Source organism: Xiphophorus hellerii, chromosome 14, assembly GCF_003331165.1.
Source record: "Xiphophorus hellerii strain 12219 chromosome 14, Xiphophorus_hellerii-4.1, whole genome shotgun sequence".
Taxonomy (NCBI): domain Eukaryota; kingdom Metazoa; phylum Chordata; class Actinopteri; order Cyprinodontiformes; family Poeciliidae; genus Xiphophorus; species Xiphophorus hellerii.
The window spans coordinates 21,470,929-21,491,390 of NC_045685.1; the positions used below are offsets into that span (position 1 = coordinate 21,470,929).

Sequence of the window (20,462 nt, forward strand, 5' to 3'; positions counted from 1 at the left end):
GCAGATCGTAAATTAAGGCTGAGTGGATCGGTGAAAGATGAGTGTTAGAGCAGAGTGGCGTGAAAATATGAGTGTAGGAATGTGTTAAAAGAAGAGAGAGACTTTTCACTTCACGAGCCTTCGAAGAATTAAACCGCATCTGGCGGGTAAATCTGATCAACTCTGTTAGGAAAACAGACAGGTTGCTTCTGTGTTTCTGTATCTAACATTCATATTTCTATTATTCAAATAAATTTTTTCTGGTATTTAGTTCTATCAGATAATTCAGTCAAATGCAACTGAATACAGCTTTAGGGAGCGAATGGATGAATGAAGTTGACATTTTTGGTGATTTCAGTTCTGCAACAAGTTGCTGAAGACGTTTAAATAAGGATTTAGGAACCATCAGATGATGAAATAATGGGTAGGGAGAAAGTTAACGGTAGAAGAAGGAGAAAGAATTCTTTTGGGTTCAAATGAACAAATTTTATAAGAATAGGATTTTGTCACTTTCTTTCAAAAATGCTTCCTGACTTTAATAACTTGATCAACCTGGTTCTGCTTATTATAAAAACATAATTAGAAAAAGTCAAATACATAATAAATGACATAATTCTACCCTAATTACAAATAAAAAAAATCTTCATATGCAAAAGCATCCCAAGAACCACAAATGGCCCCCGCACCACACTTTGGACACCCCTAAGTCAGACCAAAGGCAAAAATGTCCCTCAGGATGGTAACAATTTCTGGATTTACTAATTTCCCAGTGGAAATCAGAGGCTAGTCTCTGGTTTGATCATTGTACTGTTAAGTCTTTGCATTGTAAGGTAGTTTTGGTCCGACATGCCTGACCCACATAGGCTGGGAGCCCCTCCCTCCTCGGGGTAATCGGACACGACCAGTTGTCCAGGCGGGCCTGACTGACAGACAACAACAGCTCAAACCGGCCAAACCAAACTCAGCGTCAAAACGCTCCCCAGATCAGAAAGGAGAAACTCTGAATCTGAGGAGTTGGATTAACTGGTTTGAAGGTCCGAAGGTCCGTCATGGAAAACCTGCTGAGCAAGTTGCTGCTAGCATGTTGCTTATTCAGCCTGAGCGCGTTAGGAGGTAAGACACATCACAGAACGTACTCAAACTGGAGCTGTGGTCAAGATATAATTTTTATAGAGATCAAAACAAAAAGTATGGAATAATATTGTTGCTCTACTGTAGTTGATTTCACAGAAAAACTAAAATACCAGACATATTCTGATTAAAAACATCCAAAAGATTTATTTGGTCTTCATTCCCAAACTTCTTCTCACCTTCAAAATAAAAGCAGCATCAACTTCTGACCCTGACAACCAACAGCAGAAGAATATAAACAATGATAATAAACCACAACTTTGCCTCAAACTCTACTAAAAATATTAAATAGTAACATTGTTTTAGCTTTAGGGCAAATGCTGTATAAATATCTTTCAGTTTTACTAAATAAACATTTTATTTTATGAAGCTGTAATGGAGGGTGACTTGCTACTAACCAGATGCTAACTCAAACATGCTAACGTGTTCATCTGTTTAGCTAGGTGCACAAAAATGATGGCAGGTTGACTCTAGCTGTGCCTTGATTACAAATGTCCACAAAACTTTGTCTACATGTTGAAAAAACACAATTTCTTAATTGAGGTGTTTCCATTAAAGAAATTCATTTAGAATCACGTGAATAAGTTTGAATAAGTTATTAAAAATATCCACTAACTACTTCCTGTTGTCGTTTTCTTTGAGGTTTCCACCAGTAGCAACATCCAGCTGTTGATCATGTGACTCATTTGGTGTGAAAAAATGTTTCTGTGGCAGTTTAGTGAAATAATCCAATTTCATGCACCCAAAGAAACCACAATATCCTGACACCAAAACATTTTATTCAGAACTGGCCTATTTCCATTTAGCAGTTTTATTTTTAAATTTTGCAATTATATGATCAATGGAAATGTATGGAGCTAAATTGGGGCCATAAAGTTTGTTCAAAAGAAGAAAAAAAAAAACAAAAAAAATTTAAATTGAAAAAATATTTAAACTAAATAAAATACAATTTAAAATTAAGATTTGAAACTGCATTTTTTAAAATTAAAATAAAAATTGAAAATAAAGAATTGAAACTCGCAAAAATAAAGATTTGAAACTGAAAAAAATTTTGAAACTAAAAAAAATGAAAACTTAAAGATCTGCAAAAAAAATAAAATAAAAAAAACCTGAATATGAGATCTGAAACTGAAAAAACTATTTGAAACAAAAATTAAAACTGAAACCAGAGATCTGAAACTGAAAAAACAGTTTTAAACTAAAAAAATAAACTAAAAAATGTAAATTTTAAACTGAAAAAAGTTAAATTAAAATAAAAATAAAAACTGAAAGAAAATATTTGAAACTGAAAAATTTTTTTGAAACTAAAGAAAATTTAAATAAAAAATAAAGATTTGAAACTGAAAAAAATGTTCAAAACTAGTTTTAAGATTCATGTCGGCATTCATTAAACCAGCAAACTAACAGAGAAACCATACTGATGTAATCTCCATCTGGGGGCCTTTCTTTGTAGAAATCAATCATTTTTACGATGAAACGAAGTAAAACTCTTCTGACAGTGACGTTTAAATCAAACTATTGCTGCCAGTTTTTAAATGATGCTCATCACCTCTTTCAGCTTAAAGAAGTGAGACAAGCTTTATGTGAATCCTCACTAAGGAAACCAAAGTTTGCTTTCTGTTTTAAAAACCAGAGTTCTGGTTGTTGTTTTGCATCTAGTCATGGTATTTCTGCGATAAGGAGCCAGTCAGAACCTCCTCCTGTCTCCAAGCAGCGTCGCCTCCCTGTGCCTCGTTAATAGCGCCGCCTTGCTGGGTGATTGTTGTCATTTATTCCTGTCAGGTCAGATTGTGCTGGAGCCACAGCGAAGCCAAACATGATGGATGCCACGTCACCAGTGCCGCTGATTATAAACGCTCCTAACCTTCCAACACCAAGGAGGAAATGGGGGCGACTTGTGTGCAGAAATTCAGTTTAAAGGGAAGAAATGTGGTTTTAATAGCGCAGCACTGAAGCCGTCAAAGACCTTTAGTCTAAAATTACGGCACAGGATTTAAAGCCAAATGATCAACTATTTTGAGTTTTTAAAGATCTGACTTTTTTTCTCTGAGTGTTGGAAGGAGTTCTCCATTAGTTATGCACTAAAAGTTTTTGTTAAATATTTAAAATCTAAAGATTTTGCATCAATTGACAGTTAAGTTGGGTTATTTTAATTTCTCTTAAAGCTACAGTATGTAACTTTTATTAAAAAATATTTGTTGAAACTGCCTCCATGTTGTTACAGATAATCTGTGAAGAAAATTGGCTTCTCTGCCTTCTCCCAGTGCTAATTAGCAACAACCAATCAGAACCAGGAGGCGGGTCTTAGCGCTGTCACTCACCCTTTTGCTTTCTGCTATGGTACAGCTAGTTGAGAATGCTACAGCTAGTTAGCATAACCACATTGGATGGCGGTTAAGCAGTTTTTCTGTATCATTAAGTAGTTTCTCCACCATTTTCACATTTAGCAACACGTTCAAGAGTTGATTGACAGCGCTAAGGCCCGCCTCCTGGCTCTGATAGGCTGTTTTTGGTTGGGAGTGATTCATTTCTTCAGGGAAGAGGTGGAGGAGATTGATCTTTTGACAGATTGTCAGCATGGTGACAGTTTAACAAATAAATATGTAAAAAAGTAAAACATTTTTATAAAAGTTACATACCGTGGTTTGAAAGATGTCTTCTTTCCTGGTTGATTCTTTTAACTCTGCTTTTCTTGTGTTTTCTTCCACGTTCTCCTTTCCATGATGTTTTCTGCTCTTTGTGTTGTTGAGGCGCTGTGGAGGCAGAGCAGGCCTTGATGAGGAAAGTCTTCACTGATTACAACCTGAAGGTCCGGCCGGCTCGCAAACCCGAAGAGAGGGTGGTGGTCCGCGTGGGGATGATCCTCTCCTCCTTCGTTGGGCTGGTGAGCAAATATTTTACCTTTTCTTTCCTGTTATGTCCCTTAGAAAACTTTTCTGTTAATGTACAGACTATGTAGCTACATCACTGTCCTCAGTCTTGGCTGTTTTTAGAAGCACTTGAGAAACAAATGGAGGTATAAAAACATACAAAATATAAATCTTACATAACAGCCCCCGTTAAATTCAAAGTGTCATGGCTTTTGGTAACTAAACCTTCATAACATCGATGTAGACGCCAGGATACACAGCAGCTGTAGCCCCTGTTACCTCCAGTCAAGGTGAGCCTGCTTCCTTAAAGGAACAGGACTCTTTTGGCTCTGATGGGACGCTGCGTTGGAAAGTGAGACGCTTGTTGGTTCCCAGTGATCAGCTGGAGGTGAACTGGTACAGGAAGTGTCAGTAATGGCAGAAATGTGTTTGGGGTTTCAGAGCCCCGCTCTCCTCTGATGTCGCTCCAGTTGTCTTGCTAACATTCCTGTTTGTGTTTTAAATAGCAGGTCAGGCTCAGAAAGTTAGAGACAGAAGAACGGAAATCATTTCAGCTTCAGCTTCCTCTTTTAATAATATTTTTAAAACTATCAATATTATGATGTTTTGGACTTTTATTTGCTTGTCTGACAACAACAAGCACATTTTGCTTTGCAAGCAGAACCTTTTGATTTCATTTTAAAAACAACATATTATTTCATGTTTCTGTGCTGACAACTTTCATACGTAATGGGCGGGATTACGGGACACCCGGACGTCTGATTGGCTGCTTCAAACAACAAGTCAAGTCAACTTCCTGCTAAGTTTGTTACGATTCTGAGGTCAATATTTTTTTTTAGACCCTCCCATAATTTCACCGAGTGTTGAACTCAAAACAGAAGACATTGGCAAACTTTTTTTTTCATTGAAACGTCTTGGTTTTTGTCTTAAAGGTGCAGTACGTAACTTTTATTTTTAAAAAAATGTTTTTTTGCATGTTTGTTAAAACTGTCGCCATGTTGTGACAGTATAATATGAGACAGATTATCTGTGAAATTATCACTCTCCTCCATTTATTACTGTCTAAAAACACCAAAACAACCAATCGGAGCCAGGAGGTGGGTCTTAGCGCTGTCAATCATCCTCATGTACTCACTGCTAAATGTGCTAATAGCGGAGAAACAAGTTATTGTTACAGGAAAACTGTTTATCTGCTGTCATTTGTGGCTATGCTAACTAACCCTAGCATTCATAATGGACTTAGCTTGCTGCAGCATATTAAGGCACACACACGGGATTGTGATTGACAGCGCTAAGCCCCGCCTCTTTGCTCTGATTGTTTCTAGGTAGCCCTGGGGATTCAATTCTTTCTCTTTTTCACAGATTATCTCTTATTCCAAACTGTCATGACATAATGACAGTTTCAACAAATACATAAAAAATATTTTTTAATAAAAGTTATATACTTGGCAGAAAATCTGACGTGTTTCAGATTATTATTATTAATTATTATTAACGCGCTGTTTCATATTTCCTTTCAGAATATGAAAAATGAGGAAATGAGCACCGTTGTTGTCATGAATCTGGTAAGTTTATTTGCAGTTCAGCTCTGGGTGTTGGTCCAGAACCGCTCTGTAGCTTGTGGTTCTGATCATATTTTACGGTTGTTTCCATATTCAGCTCAGAACAGAACAGTTGGAGTTCAGTAGGCAGAATTAAAGCGTTTGCAAATACTGTTATTTTTATGCAAATGCAAGGAAAATCATCCCTGAGGACGCAAATTAAGGTGGCGGCAAAATGAGAAGAGGGAGAAAAAGTGATGAAATGACAAAATGCTTCACATTTGTACTGAATGGGCAAAAAGTTTCTGCCTGCTGTTTCTTTTTTTTTTTTTTTTGCTGTTTCTATTTTTCTAATAATCCAAAACTTTCTGTTCTTACAGGAGTGGACGGATTATCGGCTCAACTGGAAACCCAAGCAGCACGATGGGATTGAGGTGCTGCGCGTCCCGTCTGGGAAGGTGTGGCTTCCTGACATCGTTCTCATTAATAAGTAAGTAAATCAATTTTATATTTGTTCTTTGGTATAAATATAAGGTGGATATGATGATCTTTACAAATTTTTCTTCTGACATGTGACTGATAAATTCATTTATTATAATAATGTTTACATCAGAGGAATGAAATGAGCTCAAAGTTGCCAGACGTTGCGTAGCAGAGATGATGTCATAACAGAAACACCAAATTTGGGCATTAATGAAGAACCAAAAGGACAATCCAAAAAAAAATCAGAGATAAAAAGTCTCCAGCTCAAATCTGGGTTTATAAGGTGAATATGTAAATGGCAATATGTCCAATTAGAAGAAGAAAATCAGGTGAAATGTCAAGGAGCAGCAGTTTGGAGACCTAGCTAACCAGCACCCTACCCAGAGATCTAAAGGTTTCCTGTAGAGAGCCCATGGCAAATGTGAACAAAACTGTTCATGTTCATGAAGATAAAACGCTGTAAAATAGGACTGAACGCTATAAAATATATCCTCCAAAGGTGATAATACGGATATCAGTAGGAATAGATGCTTATTTTCTTCTTCCTCTCTTTCTGATCTGTGAATCTTTAGCCTTTTAGGAAACGTTACTAGTGTTCGTGTTTGTGAATCAAACCTTTAAAAAAACAAACAAGAAAATTAAGTAGCTCAATATTTATTGTAGATAAAAAACTTGAAAGGGATTTCTATGACAATGTATTAGTGTCATTGTAGATAGAAAAAAATGAGTAAATTTCCTCCAAAAATTCAGGAATTTTGTGACTAATCTCAGAAATTTGACATTTGAAATTTTGATTTAAAATTTTGTTGTTGTTTTTTCTTTTCTTTTTTGAAAATTTCTGATGTTAATCTTAAAATCAGATTTTTTTTTCCTAGCAAATTTCCTAATTTTTCCTAGAAGTTTTCTGAGACGAGTTATTTGGTAAAAACAATTTACGTATTTTTTTCCACAACGGCCCAAATGCACTGTAGTAGATTTTGCATGTTTGCAGAATTAAAATAAAGACTTCTAGTTTTCAGTTTCTTTTGGGCTCAATTGAATAAATTTATTTTCAGTAATAAGAACAGGATTTGGATCAAATTCTTTCAAAACGCTCGCTATGTTTAGCCAAGTTTCTGATAAGAATAAAAACAAAGTTGGCTTTTCGGTAAAAATCTCTGTATAAACTTGGTTACAAAAACAAATACATTTTGTTATACATTTTCCTGTGTAAGAAAATTACGTTGGTAATATTTTTTTAACCTGATTACAAATTAAAAGTCCCCATCTGCATCTAAAGGCCAAATTTGTAACAATTTTGAATTGCAGTTGGGGGCTGCACAAAATCAGTCCAAAGGCCACAATTTGGACAGCATACAGCATTTGTTCAGTGAATAAAACTGCATGAGAATGCATCAAATTAGAGACTCAAAGAGCAGAAAGAGGAGGCTTTATGGTCCCCGTATTCCAACACATGTGCATGCCCCCATTAACACCACTGTAACTGTCCCCACTGCTCCATTTATCAACACTTTATAGGCAATTAAGCAGCACGGCTCTCTAATAACTGGGCTGATGGCGCCGTTCAGCAACTTCAGCACACAAGACCTTCATTTGGAACATCAACACACAAATATCTGCATCAACACAAGCCTCTGTGTGCTTCCCAATATGGCTGATCAATACTGCTAATTTCAACAGCGCCGTCACAGATAGTAGGGTTTTATTTGGGCTAACACAAAGTCTGCTCAATTACCTGTATCATAAAAGCCTAAAACTGTGTACTGTGAGAAGGTTAAATCAGTCTCTAATTAGCTTGATATCTCAGTTGTGAGTTTATCTGCCAGGAAAGCTTTGTGTACATGATCCAACGTTGGCCGGCCCGACTGCTTAGCTAATGTTTTCTTTTTATTGCTTATGCCACATAAAATGTTGTGATGTTGGGTTAGAATGAGGCTATAGCCAACAAGCCAACAGGAAACTCAGAAAGAAGTTTGTAACAAAGAAACTGAAATCGTCTTTAACCATGTTGGTGAAGCTACATTTTATGTTAATTAACCACAAGAGGAATATCTACATATTCATGATGTGGTGAAAACAAAGAACTAATGTGGTTATTTATTTTTTTAATAATCAATTTTTTTTATTATCTTGTTTTTACATTTCAGTAGAGTAGCTGAGAAAAATCAGAAAAATATTTCTCGTGTGAGTCAAGGTTATAGCTAGACAGAGTCAAGCTAACTGGTATTCATATCCAAGCTAATTGCTCAGTAAAGTCAAAGCTAATCAAAATTACTAAGAGTCGAACAAACAGTGAAAAAGAGCGAGAATAAAACATACTTAGTTCATTTTTAATAGCTGCTTTGATAAAAATTAAACAGCTAACCAGAATTAAGCTAACCACTGCTCAGACTGAAGCTATTAGCGTCCCAGAGAGAAGCTAATATCTAATTTAAGAAATTATAACAGTTAATCAAAATTAGTCTAACAGCTACATGAAGTTAAGTTAAAAGCAACAAAAAGTCATGCCAGTTACGAAAAGGAGTAACAGGGACTAAGCTAACAACTAGCCAGCGCTAAGCTCACTAGTGCTCAGAGTGAAGCTAACAGCATCGTGTAATAAAGCTAACAGCTAATTAAAGAAATGCTAACAGTTAGTCAAAGTTAATATAAAAGAAACAAACAGTCATGCTAGTCACGGAAAGGCGTAACAGGGACTAAGCTAGCCAGATTTAAGCTAACCAGTGCGCAGACTGAAGCTAACAGCTAATTAAATAAATGCTAACAGCTAATTAAAGTTAATCTTACATCCACATAAAGTTAAGCTAAAAGCAACAGTCATACTAGTCATTAGTAACAGGAACTAAGCTAGCAGCTAGCCAGATTTAAGCTAACCACTTTCCTGAACCTTCAATGTTGATTCATAATTGCAAATCACTTAGAATAAAAGCATCAAATAAACGTAACAAAAGATGTAAAAGCAGTAAATGTTTTCTTTGTGTCTCTGTTTGCAGTAATGACGGCGTGTTCGACGTTGCCCTTCAGGTCCACGTTCAGGTTTACAGTAACGGCAGGGTAACATGGACGCCCCCCGCTCTCTACTGCAGCTCCTGTGGAGTCAAGGTGGGAGGACATTTTTTTACTCTTCCTGTTGTTTTCCCTTCAGTTTGTTCACTTAATCTGTGATTGCTTGTTTTTTCTCCAGGTTACATATTTCCCGTTCGACTGGCAGAACTGCACCATGCAGTTTCGCTCTTACACGTACGATTCGACGGAGATTGACCTGCAGTATGCGAGAGACTCGAAAGGCAAGGAGATCAAGGAGATCCAGTTGGATCCAGTTGGCTTCAGTGGTGAGCTTCAAAATGTTCTTCCATGTTATAAGTGAATTAATGTGTCCATAGAACTAGTATTTTTTCATCAATATTAATGAATTATTGACTTAAAACCAGCTCCTATGTTTTGTTGAAAAGGTATTTGTCGGTTAGTTTTATCTTATTTCAAGTGTACTAGGAACTAGACCAAAAATACTTGGTAATATTTTGTATTTTTGCAGTGTATTGAAGATTACCAAGGTGTCTGTGAATTAAAATGTTCCTGTTTTAATGTTTCTTTAGAGAGCAGCGAGTGGTACATCAGACACAAGCCAAGCAGGAAGAACATGAACGACGACACGTACGAGGAAATGACTTTCTACCTGATCATAGAGAGAAAACCTCTCTACTACATCATCAACATCATCATTCCCTGCATCCTCATCACAATCATTGCCATTTTCAACTTCTACCTGCCTCCCGATGCAGGTAAACACTTTTTACTCTCGAATTTTACTCTCCTCTACCATGAATAGAGGAATTCATGGTCCACTTTAACCAGACTGAGGTTTGTAGACCGACCAAAGTTTGTGACCAAAGTCACCGAACTTTCTAGGTAAACAAACTGGAGTTTGATTAAAGCGGATCAAAGTAAGTCTTCTGTCCAATGGACACTAATTCAAAATGACAGACTTCAAATTGGTTGGTTATGACTCTAACCAGACCTATACAACAACTGAAGCTCCTGCTTTTAATGACTAATATTACTAATGATCATCATGAATCAACCACCAACTTAATTTTTCATACACATCTTTTCTTTTACTGACTCTGGGATTGAACAACCTGATGCTCAACTGTTTCCATCTCTGCCAGGAGAGAAAATGGGTCTGTCCATCAACGTGCTGCTCACCCTGACTGTGTTCCTGCTGCTGCTGGCCGATAAGATCCCAGAAACCTCGCTGGGCGTCCCCATCATCGTCAACTACATCATGTTCACCATGATCTTGGTCACCTGCTCCGTCATCCTGAGTGTGGTCGTCCTCAACCTGCACCACCGCTCCCCCAACACCCACATGATGCCCATGTGGATACGCAAGGTCAGCTTCGCAGACGCAGAAGCATCAAGCCGAACTGGGGATTTAGAAACTGTCACAATCTAGACACAACCAGCTGTACTTGAATTCTATAACATTGTATTCTTATTAGATTGCTTTCACACCTGACAGTCTGGTAGACTCAGTTTGATTGGGGATTGAAATTGCAACATTTTTTACATTTTCAGCTGCTGTGTTTCGCTTTCTCACTCTATTGTGTCAAATGAACCAAACTCTTTGAAAAACGTGTTCCCCTCCTCACCTGTGGGAGCACTACACCAAGAACCACTGAAGGAAATGATACAAAGACCTCTGAAGAAGACACTGATAGCAACTTTGTTCTTAACAAAATGTATGCAAAAATGGAGTGGCGTCAGATTATTTTCTGTTTTTGGAAAAAGAGCATGAGCCATTTCTTCTAGTGCTAGACTACAGCGTTTGTTTTAGTTGTATTTACCCAGAATGCCATGCACTGTAGTGCACTTCCTGCTTTCTGGTCCGCTTGGGATTCAGATCTGCATTAAAACTGCACCAGGGTTCACTTTAACTGAACCCAGACCAGGTTTGTAGGTGGACCACAGTTTGCTTTTTTGGTTCGCATCAGAGTTTGATTGTGCATTCACACCTCCCCATACAAATGTACCCTTAACTTGCATTCACACCAGGCCTGTTTAGTCCACTTTAATCAAACTACAGTTCATTTACCTAGAAAGTTTGGTTTTTTTATGGAAGTGCAAATGCGCAATCAAACTGGTGAGGACCAAAAAGGTGAACTTAAAACCTAAGTCTTGGTTCGGTTGAAGTGAATTCTGATGTGGTTCGAATGTATATGTGAACACCAAGTGGACCAGAGTCAAGACAAATGAGAAATCCTACAAAAAAATGTCGATCCATTTTTGTTTACATTTTGTGATGAAGGAAGTTGCGTTCTGTGTCTTCTTCAGAGGTTTTCATGTCGATTCGTTCAGTGATTCTTGTTGCAGCGCCCCCACAGGTGAGGAGGGGAACAGGTTCTTCAATTAATTTTTATCTTTTAAGGCAGTCCAGCGGGAAAGAGAACCAAACAAGCTGAAAATGCAACAAAGGTTTCATTTTTGGTCCAAACCGAGTCTACTGGAGTATCATACTTCTCACTACCTTAGACATTATTCAGAAGAAATTCTCGTAAATTAGGTTAATATAACAAATTGTAACAACTGATCAATCGTTAATTTAACTAAGTTTTAAAGCTTAAAGAAGTTAAATGTTATTGACTCCAATTTCCTGTTCCAGTAGACGGAATTGGGTTTAATTTAGCATTAATCTGTGTGAGGAGGCAGCGATTGTTGGATTAAAACAGAGTCGCCAATGTAAATGTCATCCTGTACCATTAACCCCCATCAGCTGCTGCTGCCCTCACTGTACATTATGTGAAGCTAATTACGGCTCTTTACGTCGGTCTGTCACGCTTTTCAGGGTACGCTCACCTTAGATTGTACCTCAGTACTTGCATACAGGTGATTTACACGGCCTAATGGAGCTTAGCTGGAAAAGATGACCTTTATATGTTCAGCTTGTTTCAGTCCTGCTCTCCAGAAGATCACTGGGTTCATAAAATGATGGAGGAAGTAAACTTCTGCACAACGGAAAGCACATTTATATTTGTTTGAGGCTTCATTAGAGATAGAAATCCCAGTTCTTGCAATTAAAGTAAATATCTCTATTCACTGCATATAAAAAGAATTGTTTTTCTCACTTTCTGACATGATGAGTTATTTAAAAAGCTTCTTAAAGCTCATCAAACAGAGCAGAAATGAGCCATTTAAAACGTTTATTATATCGATCAAGGCCAACGTTTGTCCGTATGGTGTGCTATTTTATCACTGAGTGCCCTGCTAGCTCTTTAAAAGGCAACTATTCATTCTCTCACATTGATCCACCAAACTGTAAATTTGAATTTAACAGCAGAAACTTGGGTGTTGCCCAACGCGAGTCCAACTCAAAGTGCTTCTTTGGAAAATCCAGAGGAATTTGTTTTTTTTATTTCTCAAAGCAACATGAATTACAGAGCAATGGTTTCTAATCCAACGTTTCTGAACGGATGTGTTGCTGCTAATTTACACAATAAATTGAAAATGGTAATTTGTCCAGAGAGAGCAAGGAAAATAGAAGAAATTAGCCAGGAGACCTAACCAACCAGCCCCCTGCACAGGGATTTAAAAGCTCAGTCATCTGTAATTCATGAGCCAAATGTGATGAAAATTGTTATTCATGAAACTAAAACTTAGAGCTGTAGCTAATGATTATTTAAGGAACTGATTATTCTCACGATTAATCAATTAATTGAATAATAAAAAGGTACACTGTGCAGTTTTTTCATTTAAGACTTCTTATACAGTTTTAGATATACATTAAAAGACACAAATAAACAATTCAATTCCATTTTAAAATTAAAAAAATGAAAATTTTATCTACATTTAAAATTTTGGAATATAAAACTTAAAAAATCTTTGTATTTAACAAAATATAATGGATTGGTGGCCTTAGTTTTTGAGTAAAGATTGCTGAATTTTTATGGGAAAAAAACAAACAAAAAGAAAAAAGTTTAGTAAGAGAAAAATTCTTTGTGTTGTACTTAATTTTAAAATTACAAAAATGTTCATCTGCATCGACTGGAACTGCCGCCAGGGCCACACAAAAGTATTGTAAGGGCCACAAATGACCCCCTGGCCACAGTTTGAACACCCCTGGTGTAAGATAATAACACTTGGAATATATTAGCCAACAATTATTGAACTGCAAACAGACTTTTGTGATATAAATACAACAGAAATTGGTATTTAAAAAATAAGATAATATCTTTAGTGTGAAGCATAAATAATCTAGTTAGTAAGAAAAATACATTTGTATCGTCATAATCTGTCAAATTATGTGTTTGCCCTTCACTCTCCGTCTCCACCCAGATCTTCATCCACATGCTGCCTCCTTACCTCTACATGATGCGTCCCAAAGTGGAGACGCCGCTTTCCCTCGAGATGATTCCCCGCAGGGAGAAGCAAATGGTGATGACCATCAGCAAAGCCGACGAGTATTTCATCCGCAAACCGGACTTGTCCATCCTGTTCCCCAAGCCCAACAGGTGAGCATCATGAGGCGCTACCAAACTGGATAAAACCAGCTAGGTGCTAAAGAAACAGCTTGATTTGGAATTAAACTGGTTCAAACGCAGGCAGACATGTGAAATATTTTATTTACAAGGAGCTAGCGGATTCCAGAGGGCGATCACCAATTTCCCAAAATTAAGGAAAACGGCACCAATAAATCAGTGTATCCCTAAAAATATACTTTTTTACATATTTTTTTGAAATATGTGAAAAGAGACAGATAATCTGTGACAAAATTCAAGCTCCTTTGCCTTCTCCCAGTCCTCCCAGCGCAAACTAGAAACAACCAATCAAAACCAGGAGGCGGGTCTTAGCGCTGTCAATCATTCTCACAAAATACATTTTTCCAAATCAGTTTCTTTATATAACAAAACTGCTGAAACTTTAACAAAACCTGCAGGTGTGTGTCTGTGTCTGGTAAATTGTTTGGTTAAAACATGTTTGTCCTTCACTCAGTGGGAAGAAAATCCAGAAATTTTACCCAAGAGAAGAAATACTTCATAATAAAATTACTCAAGTAAAAAGTGAAAATACTCCTAAAAGTAATTTTTATTTTTTCAAAATAAAAAGTGAATGTAATTGAGTAAATGTGACTAGTTACTCCCAGACTCTCAATCCCTCCTTCATGTTTTTTCCACTAAACTGTCCAAACTGTCCCAGCAGCGCGTCTGTCCTCTGTGAGAAGTAAAATATGTCTGGAGGGAAAAGAACAGCCGCTGAAATAATAATGACCCGCACAAATTGACTCTGACACAGGAGAGCGGTAAGATGTGTGTCTCAGTAAAAGGAGGGGCGGTTGTGTCAGAACAATCTGATGAGACAGCAGTATCTCCCGGTCGGCCATATATACACTCACATGCACCTTTCTAATTGGTTTAGCGGATGTCTTGGCACCAGACGTGGCCAGTTTTCCTTAAAATTAATCTCCTGAATAGTAATTTTCTTCTTGCTGATGAAGTGAGAGTCTGTGTCGTAAAAGACGGAGAGCACGGAAGGGGTTGAAAGGTCAAATGGTATCTGCTCTCCATCCTTTCCCCGCTCTCTGTTTCCGTCTACCTGATGGAGCTTCACCTGTCTGAGGTCACAGCCTCCTCACCTGCCGCGTGATGGCAGCTCTGCATCGTAAACTCAACGGTTCATGAGCAGAATACCAAGCAGCTGGTCGTTATCCTCCTACTGCTGCATGCAGCTACAGAGCAACGCTGCCCTCTGGTGGACGGCGTCTGCAGTGGCATGAAACTTCTGTTTATTACAGTGTTTTTAAACAAACATTATTTTTAAAATGTATGAAAATTATTATTTATTTTGTCAAGAAATGATTATAAATAGGAATACTTTTGATTATTATGACAAAAGTCTTAGGACCAGGCTAAGAAAAACAAAACAAATGAGAATTAATTCATAATATTTCAAGAATAAAGCCAGGAAATTACCAAAATGAAGATATAATATTATGAGAATAAAGTCATAGTATTAAGAGAATGAGGTCATAATATTTCAGGAATAAAGTTGTAGTATTTTGAGATTAAAGTCATAATATTTTGAGAATCAATTCATAATATTTAAAAAATTAAGTCAGAAAATTACCAGAATAAAGGTATAATATTATGAGAATGAAGTCATCATAATACTAGAAGGAAGTCATAATTTTACCAGAGTAAAGAAATTTTTAATATAAAACTTTTTAATATAAAATAAAACATATGGAAATTTTGTTTTTCTTGCAAATTTGCAAGTTTTCAACATCAGAACATTTCCAAGTTGTTTCCTGTACATATTTGAAATTAATCTTAATACTTTTGAGTTTTTGGCAAAAGTTGTACTTATTTTGTTTCTTCTTTTATTCACAATTTCCCATTGTAGATATGCAGTTGTTAACCACATGTTCAGGACTACAAAATACTATTTGAAATGCAGTTTTGTTTTCTTTTTGTGTTAAATTTGTATTTCTGCGTACTTTGTTGGTAAAAATGTAAGTATTTTTATTTATTATGATATTCTTAAATATTTTGGTTGAGTGTAGAAGCTGTGGTTGTGTTTTGTGCTTCAGCTCTCGGCCTGGTCTCCCTTTTTCCATATAATTTAATGTCACTGGGAGGGAAAGAAAGTGTGAATTACCGTGGCTGTGAACATTTCTCAGTGGCAGCTGTGCAAGACGGCCTCGGAGCGTTTTTCTGGCTTCCCCCAGCGGCTCCTGGCACCGGCTGATGGTTGGTAACTGAGGGAAACAAGTAAACACTGAAACATTCACACATTCTCACGTAGAGATTCTGGGCGGTCAGCAGGATCCAAGCAGCGGCTCCCACAGCGGTACCGGAGCTCCTGACCTTCCCTTTATTCCTCTGACTGGCAGAAGAGAGGAAGCCAGACGTATTGCCTGCTTCACAGTTTTATAGATTTTAATTTGCGTTTGGACCTGGACTAGATCTGCAACCCAATGTGTGTCTGCAGTTTGGAAATATAAATGTTACTTTTTTGGAATATATATGTCCCAAATGTATGAAATTTAAAAATAAATTAAAATGAGCGTGATAATTTCATTCTGATAAATATTTCTTGAAGGGTAATTTTGTTTAGAAGACCTCATAATCTATTTTATTTATAGTTTCAGTTGTGTGTGGTTTTTATTTATTTTATTTATTGTCTTTGGTTGTTGTGTCTTATTTTGGATATCTAAAATATTTTCCAGTCCCAGTGTGAAGTGTACAAAAATAAAACCCAGCCAGTTTTTGGCAATAAGTTGATGTTTTTTGGTGTCTGGAATATGAGCCATTTCTCAAACCTCTGGAATGTAACATCACAAATCAGCAGCCCTTATTCTGTTACCTAGCAACGCCAGTGAAGCCCAGCCCGTTTACCTAGCAACTCAAGTGGAACTCCAGCATGTTTACCACTGCGTTTGCTGTACAATGGCTGCTGGAAAAGACACGTATTTTGTTGTTGGCGTAACATCCAGAAACCACTTGCTGCTGTCTTGCTGGTTGTGCAGGAGGTTCCACTTCTGCTTTTCAAAGATGCAGGGTTGTATAAATGCACATCTGTTTGCAGCCATTTCCATGTGCTGCAAACGGCACAAGAAAATGAGTTTGGGGGGCACGGACAAAAAGAGATTGTTTGGATTAAAGTGACAAGACGCCCTAAAACAATTCAAAATCGGCAGAACTGATCAGACTAAAATCTCATCATCTAAGAATTATGTGCAAAACATGTAATGAGAATGTTGTATATGGGCCATAGACCTGTCCTAACCTGTTCAAGGAAGTATTATGGGTAAACAAACCCTGCAATAAACTTTCTGTTATGAACTCTACATTCATCCAGATGTTCTCTGGACCTCTGACTCATTTTTAGCATCTGTAAAACCTGTTATGTCCTTTGCTCTGCAGGTTCCAGCCAGAGGGGCTTTGCACCGATTTGAAGAAGTTCATTGACGGCCCGAGCTCCTACCTCACTCTGCCTGACGAGCTCAAGTCGGCCATCGACGCCATCACGTACATCGCTGAGGCTCTGCAGGCTGAGAAAGACTATGAAGCGGTGAGTTTTCCTGTCCTCTGGTTACATCACAAGATCCCTGCAGACTAATCCTAATGTTCTCTGGTTTCTATCTTCTCTGCCTTTTCTAAATCCCTCACTGTCGACAGCTGAAAGAGGACTGGCAGTTCGTGGCCATGGTGGTGGACCGCATGTTCCTCTGGATCTTCGTCGTCTTCACCACTGTGGGCACTCTGGCCATTTTTGCCGACGCCAGTTTCAATCACACGCCCACAGATCCCTTCAAATTAGCCTGAAACGGTTTGGTGTTCCTTCAGGAAAATGATGGAGAGCATTCTCCCACAAGCGTCAACAGGAAAATATAAGTAGTGTTGGCCCGAACTTGGTAATCCCTTGGTGTCGGTTATTGCTTGGACTGTAACAACCCGTCTAAATATAGCATAATCCATAATACATATTATGCTATGATGTGACTTTGGTGTTTTTAAAGCATTTTAGCTGCAGATATGTCAGCATGCTGTTAACACATAAACACCATGATAAAGCAGCTGCTGTAATAAACTGGCTAGTTGCCTTTGAGAGAGCGTGGCACATGCCTGGGGGATATTTCTGCAGCCAAAGTAATCCTATTTGTGCTTTAGACACTGGTGTATAGGCTAATCTTGTGTCGGAGTCCAGAACATCAGTGTCCTCCGTGTCTCACTTTGTCAGGGGACACGAGGACGCCACGTGTCCTTTATGGTACATACATAGCTGCAACTGTGCTTTTGTTTTTGTCATTTCAATAAAGATCTGAGGGGAGGATATATATCAAAGGCTTCGTTTGTTGTCACAATGCTTCAACACTGCGCATCACCTGCCCATTCAGCTAATATTAGACCAATTAGTAGGTCTAATAATAGGCGGTGGTTACTGCACACCGGGTTTCTCCTGATATGTTCCTCATATCTATCAGTTATTTTATCAATTCCCCAAACAGAAAAACTGAATTTAACAAAGAAAATGTAGGATCCACACTATTTATTACAAATGTTTATACAGATTACAACTACAACTTGAAAAGGTGCAGTTTTATTGTAGAGCACATTCAAAAATAACAATTGTATTATTTTTGTTCCATTTTTGGTCTTTTTCAGTGTTCATTGTAATTAAATTAGCACCTACTAGTGATTTTTAGATATGCATATAAATCATTATGTTAATTTAAAGCTTAATAAAAGAAACTGAATATACAATATAGCCAAAAGTTGCACTAAAGTTACGACTGAACTATAAACACAGATTTGCTGCATTCAAGGCAGCACATTTTTAGATGGGAAGCTAATGATGAGCCAGACATGCAGGAGATTTATGATCTTTATTTAATATTGGGGAGATAATTTTACATTTTCTTTATCTCCACCTACTTATTGATGTCAGTCGGATTCTGTTTTATGGCATTTTCTGATTCTACACATCTGCCTGTAAGTCAAACACACAGCAACTTAAAACAAAAGTAACACCTAAGTGGAGTCAAGCTAACTGCTAACTAGAATCAGGTCAAAAACAACAACATTTTTTCTGTCCGATTTTTTGCGTAGTCCTTCTTGCTACTAAATAACCGCAATCAGACTTTTCAGTAAACGTTAATGACCCCAAAGCGACCCGCATGCGCAGAAGAAGGATGTTGACGTCACCCAGCTGCGCTCTGTTTACAGAAAAAAACAAAAATGGATCAAAAAATAAAAATAGATCCCACTGTGTATGGATCGATAGTAAAATTATTCACCAATGTGAGATAACGGAATTGTCACACGATCATACAAGACGAAGGAAGCTAATAAAAAAAGAAAGAACTGAAGACGCTGATCGCAGATGACGTCAGTGTTGCCCGGATGTGCGGACAAGAAAAGTATGAACAGAAATGGCGACATTTGAAGAGGGTGTAACTTTGGAAGATGAGGAGCGCAGCTTCGTTTCTTCAATACAGAATCACTGCGTGGAGAAACTTAAACCTTGGTTGTAATGTGAGCGTAAAGAAGGCACCGCTGGTTGAAAGGTGGGGGATTTTGTTTTAGCTGCGGGCGTATGGCAGCCAACACTTAGCACTTGCTAGCACTAAGTTAACTTGGATTACCTTACCAAGTTCTTGCGCCTACAATAGTTGTAGGTAAAAAAAAATTTGATTTATTAATGCTTTGCGGTTTATTTTTGCAATTAAATATCAATTTGGCAAACCCTGTTCTCTTGTCAAGCTTTGGTGAGCAACACCCAGCAGCTATCACCGTTACTTTATCAGCTCCGTTTCATATAAAACAGTTCTTCATCTTGATTTGTGGTTGTCAAACAACAATTGTACATATTAATAACCTAAATCAGAGGATCACAAACAAAATTAGCTGTTCAGGCAGCTTACCGCTCTTGTTCGTCCGAACCTAAAATGGCGGTTCCCTGATCTAAATTTAGTAGTTTGACGCACCTGATCAGTGGTGTGGCAATGACCTTTGGTGGATCTCTGACTGAAACGGTTACAGGAAGTCAGTCTGGATGTGTAGTCAGAACCAGCAGTGGAGGGATTGTGATGTGATGCGCTTCACTGAAACGGACTTATTTAATCATTTTTTTAAATTTTCATAATTACAATTTTCAGCCGTTGTTTACATCCAGATTGACCAAGTCTGGTTTCTGTTGGTGCAGAATTATGATGAATGTCAGACACCAATGATACAAAAGTCAAATAAAAAGGAACGTCACCGTTCAGTTTGCGGACGCTTTAAAAAATAACCGGATATGTATTCAATTTAGTACCACATTCAGATGTAACACAAATCAGATTGTTTGAGAGGTTGAAAATATTGGAATCGAGCCGTTCAGACTGCTGTGAAAAAGTCAAATTTAATCCACATTTGCATGACTGTGTGCAAGATGATTGTTTTATGAGTAGCCAGTCAGCGATGCCTTCTTCAGTGACATTTCTATATTCCTGATTTGAAGTGCGTGAAGCATTTAAAGCTGAAACTTTACACTCTACCTCATCAGCTCTTCCTGTTGACACTGCTGATAGCCCTTCAATACTATGTACCTTTACACAGCATTACCACTGCCCTACCGGTCAAGTTGCACTCATCTCCTCCCTCACACTCGTAGTTAACACTCTGGCCTTGCATTATACTGCAAATTAGCTGTTTAGCGGATGCATGAAAATACACAGGGGCCCCTATGACCGATGTATTTATACCCGGTGCGTTGGCATGCACGGGGCAAACCTGAGACATTTTGCTTCTCTCAGTCCTCATTGTGGCTCTGATTTACGGCCAGGGGTTTTTTTTTAGAGAGAGGGCATAACATGACACAGGAGGCAGGAGAGGACAGAGAGGAAGAGCTGGATAGCACTAAGTATCACTAAGTATGACAGAAGAGCAAGCACTAAATCACAGGAATCATCTTCATAAAG

General features: G+C 37.8%; 1 protein-coding gene across 1 annotated transcript; it reads left to right on the forward strand.

Annotated features, from left to right (window-relative positions):
- The first annotated feature begins 859 nt into the window (after nucleotides 1-859).
- On the forward strand, nucleotides 860-17,840 carry chrnb1 (cholinergic receptor, nicotinic, beta 1 (muscle)). The gene is made up of 11 exons (XM_032584343.1): nucleotides 860-1,092; nucleotides 3,861-3,994; nucleotides 5,501-5,545; nucleotides 5,902-6,011; nucleotides 8,998-9,106; nucleotides 9,189-9,336; nucleotides 9,601-9,786; nucleotides 10,174-10,397; nucleotides 13,337-13,512; nucleotides 16,924-17,071; nucleotides 17,179-17,840. The coding sequence occupies exons 1-11, from the start codon at nucleotides 1,029-1,031 to the stop codon at nucleotides 17,323-17,325; spliced, it is 1,491 nt and encodes a 496-aa protein (XP_032440234.1). The 5' UTR covers nucleotides 860-1,028; the 3' UTR covers nucleotides 17,326-17,840.
- Nucleotides 17,841-20,462: the final 2,622 nt, after the last annotated feature.

Excerpts from the sequence above, each read along its gene's own strand:
- chrnb1 (XM_032584343.1), top strand. The coding sequence starts at position 1,029 with ATGGAAAACCTGCTGAGCAAGTTGCTGCTAGCATGTTGCTTATTCAGC. Across the intron at positions 9,107-9,188 it reads GCAGCTCCTGTGGAGTCAAG|GTTACATATTTCCCGTTCGA; the intron begins GTGGGAGGACAT and ends TTTTTTCTCCAG. Across the intron at positions 10,398-13,336 it reads TGCCCATGTGGATACGCAAG|ATCTTCATCCACATGCTGCC; the intron begins GTCAGCTTCGCA and ends GTCTCCACCCAG.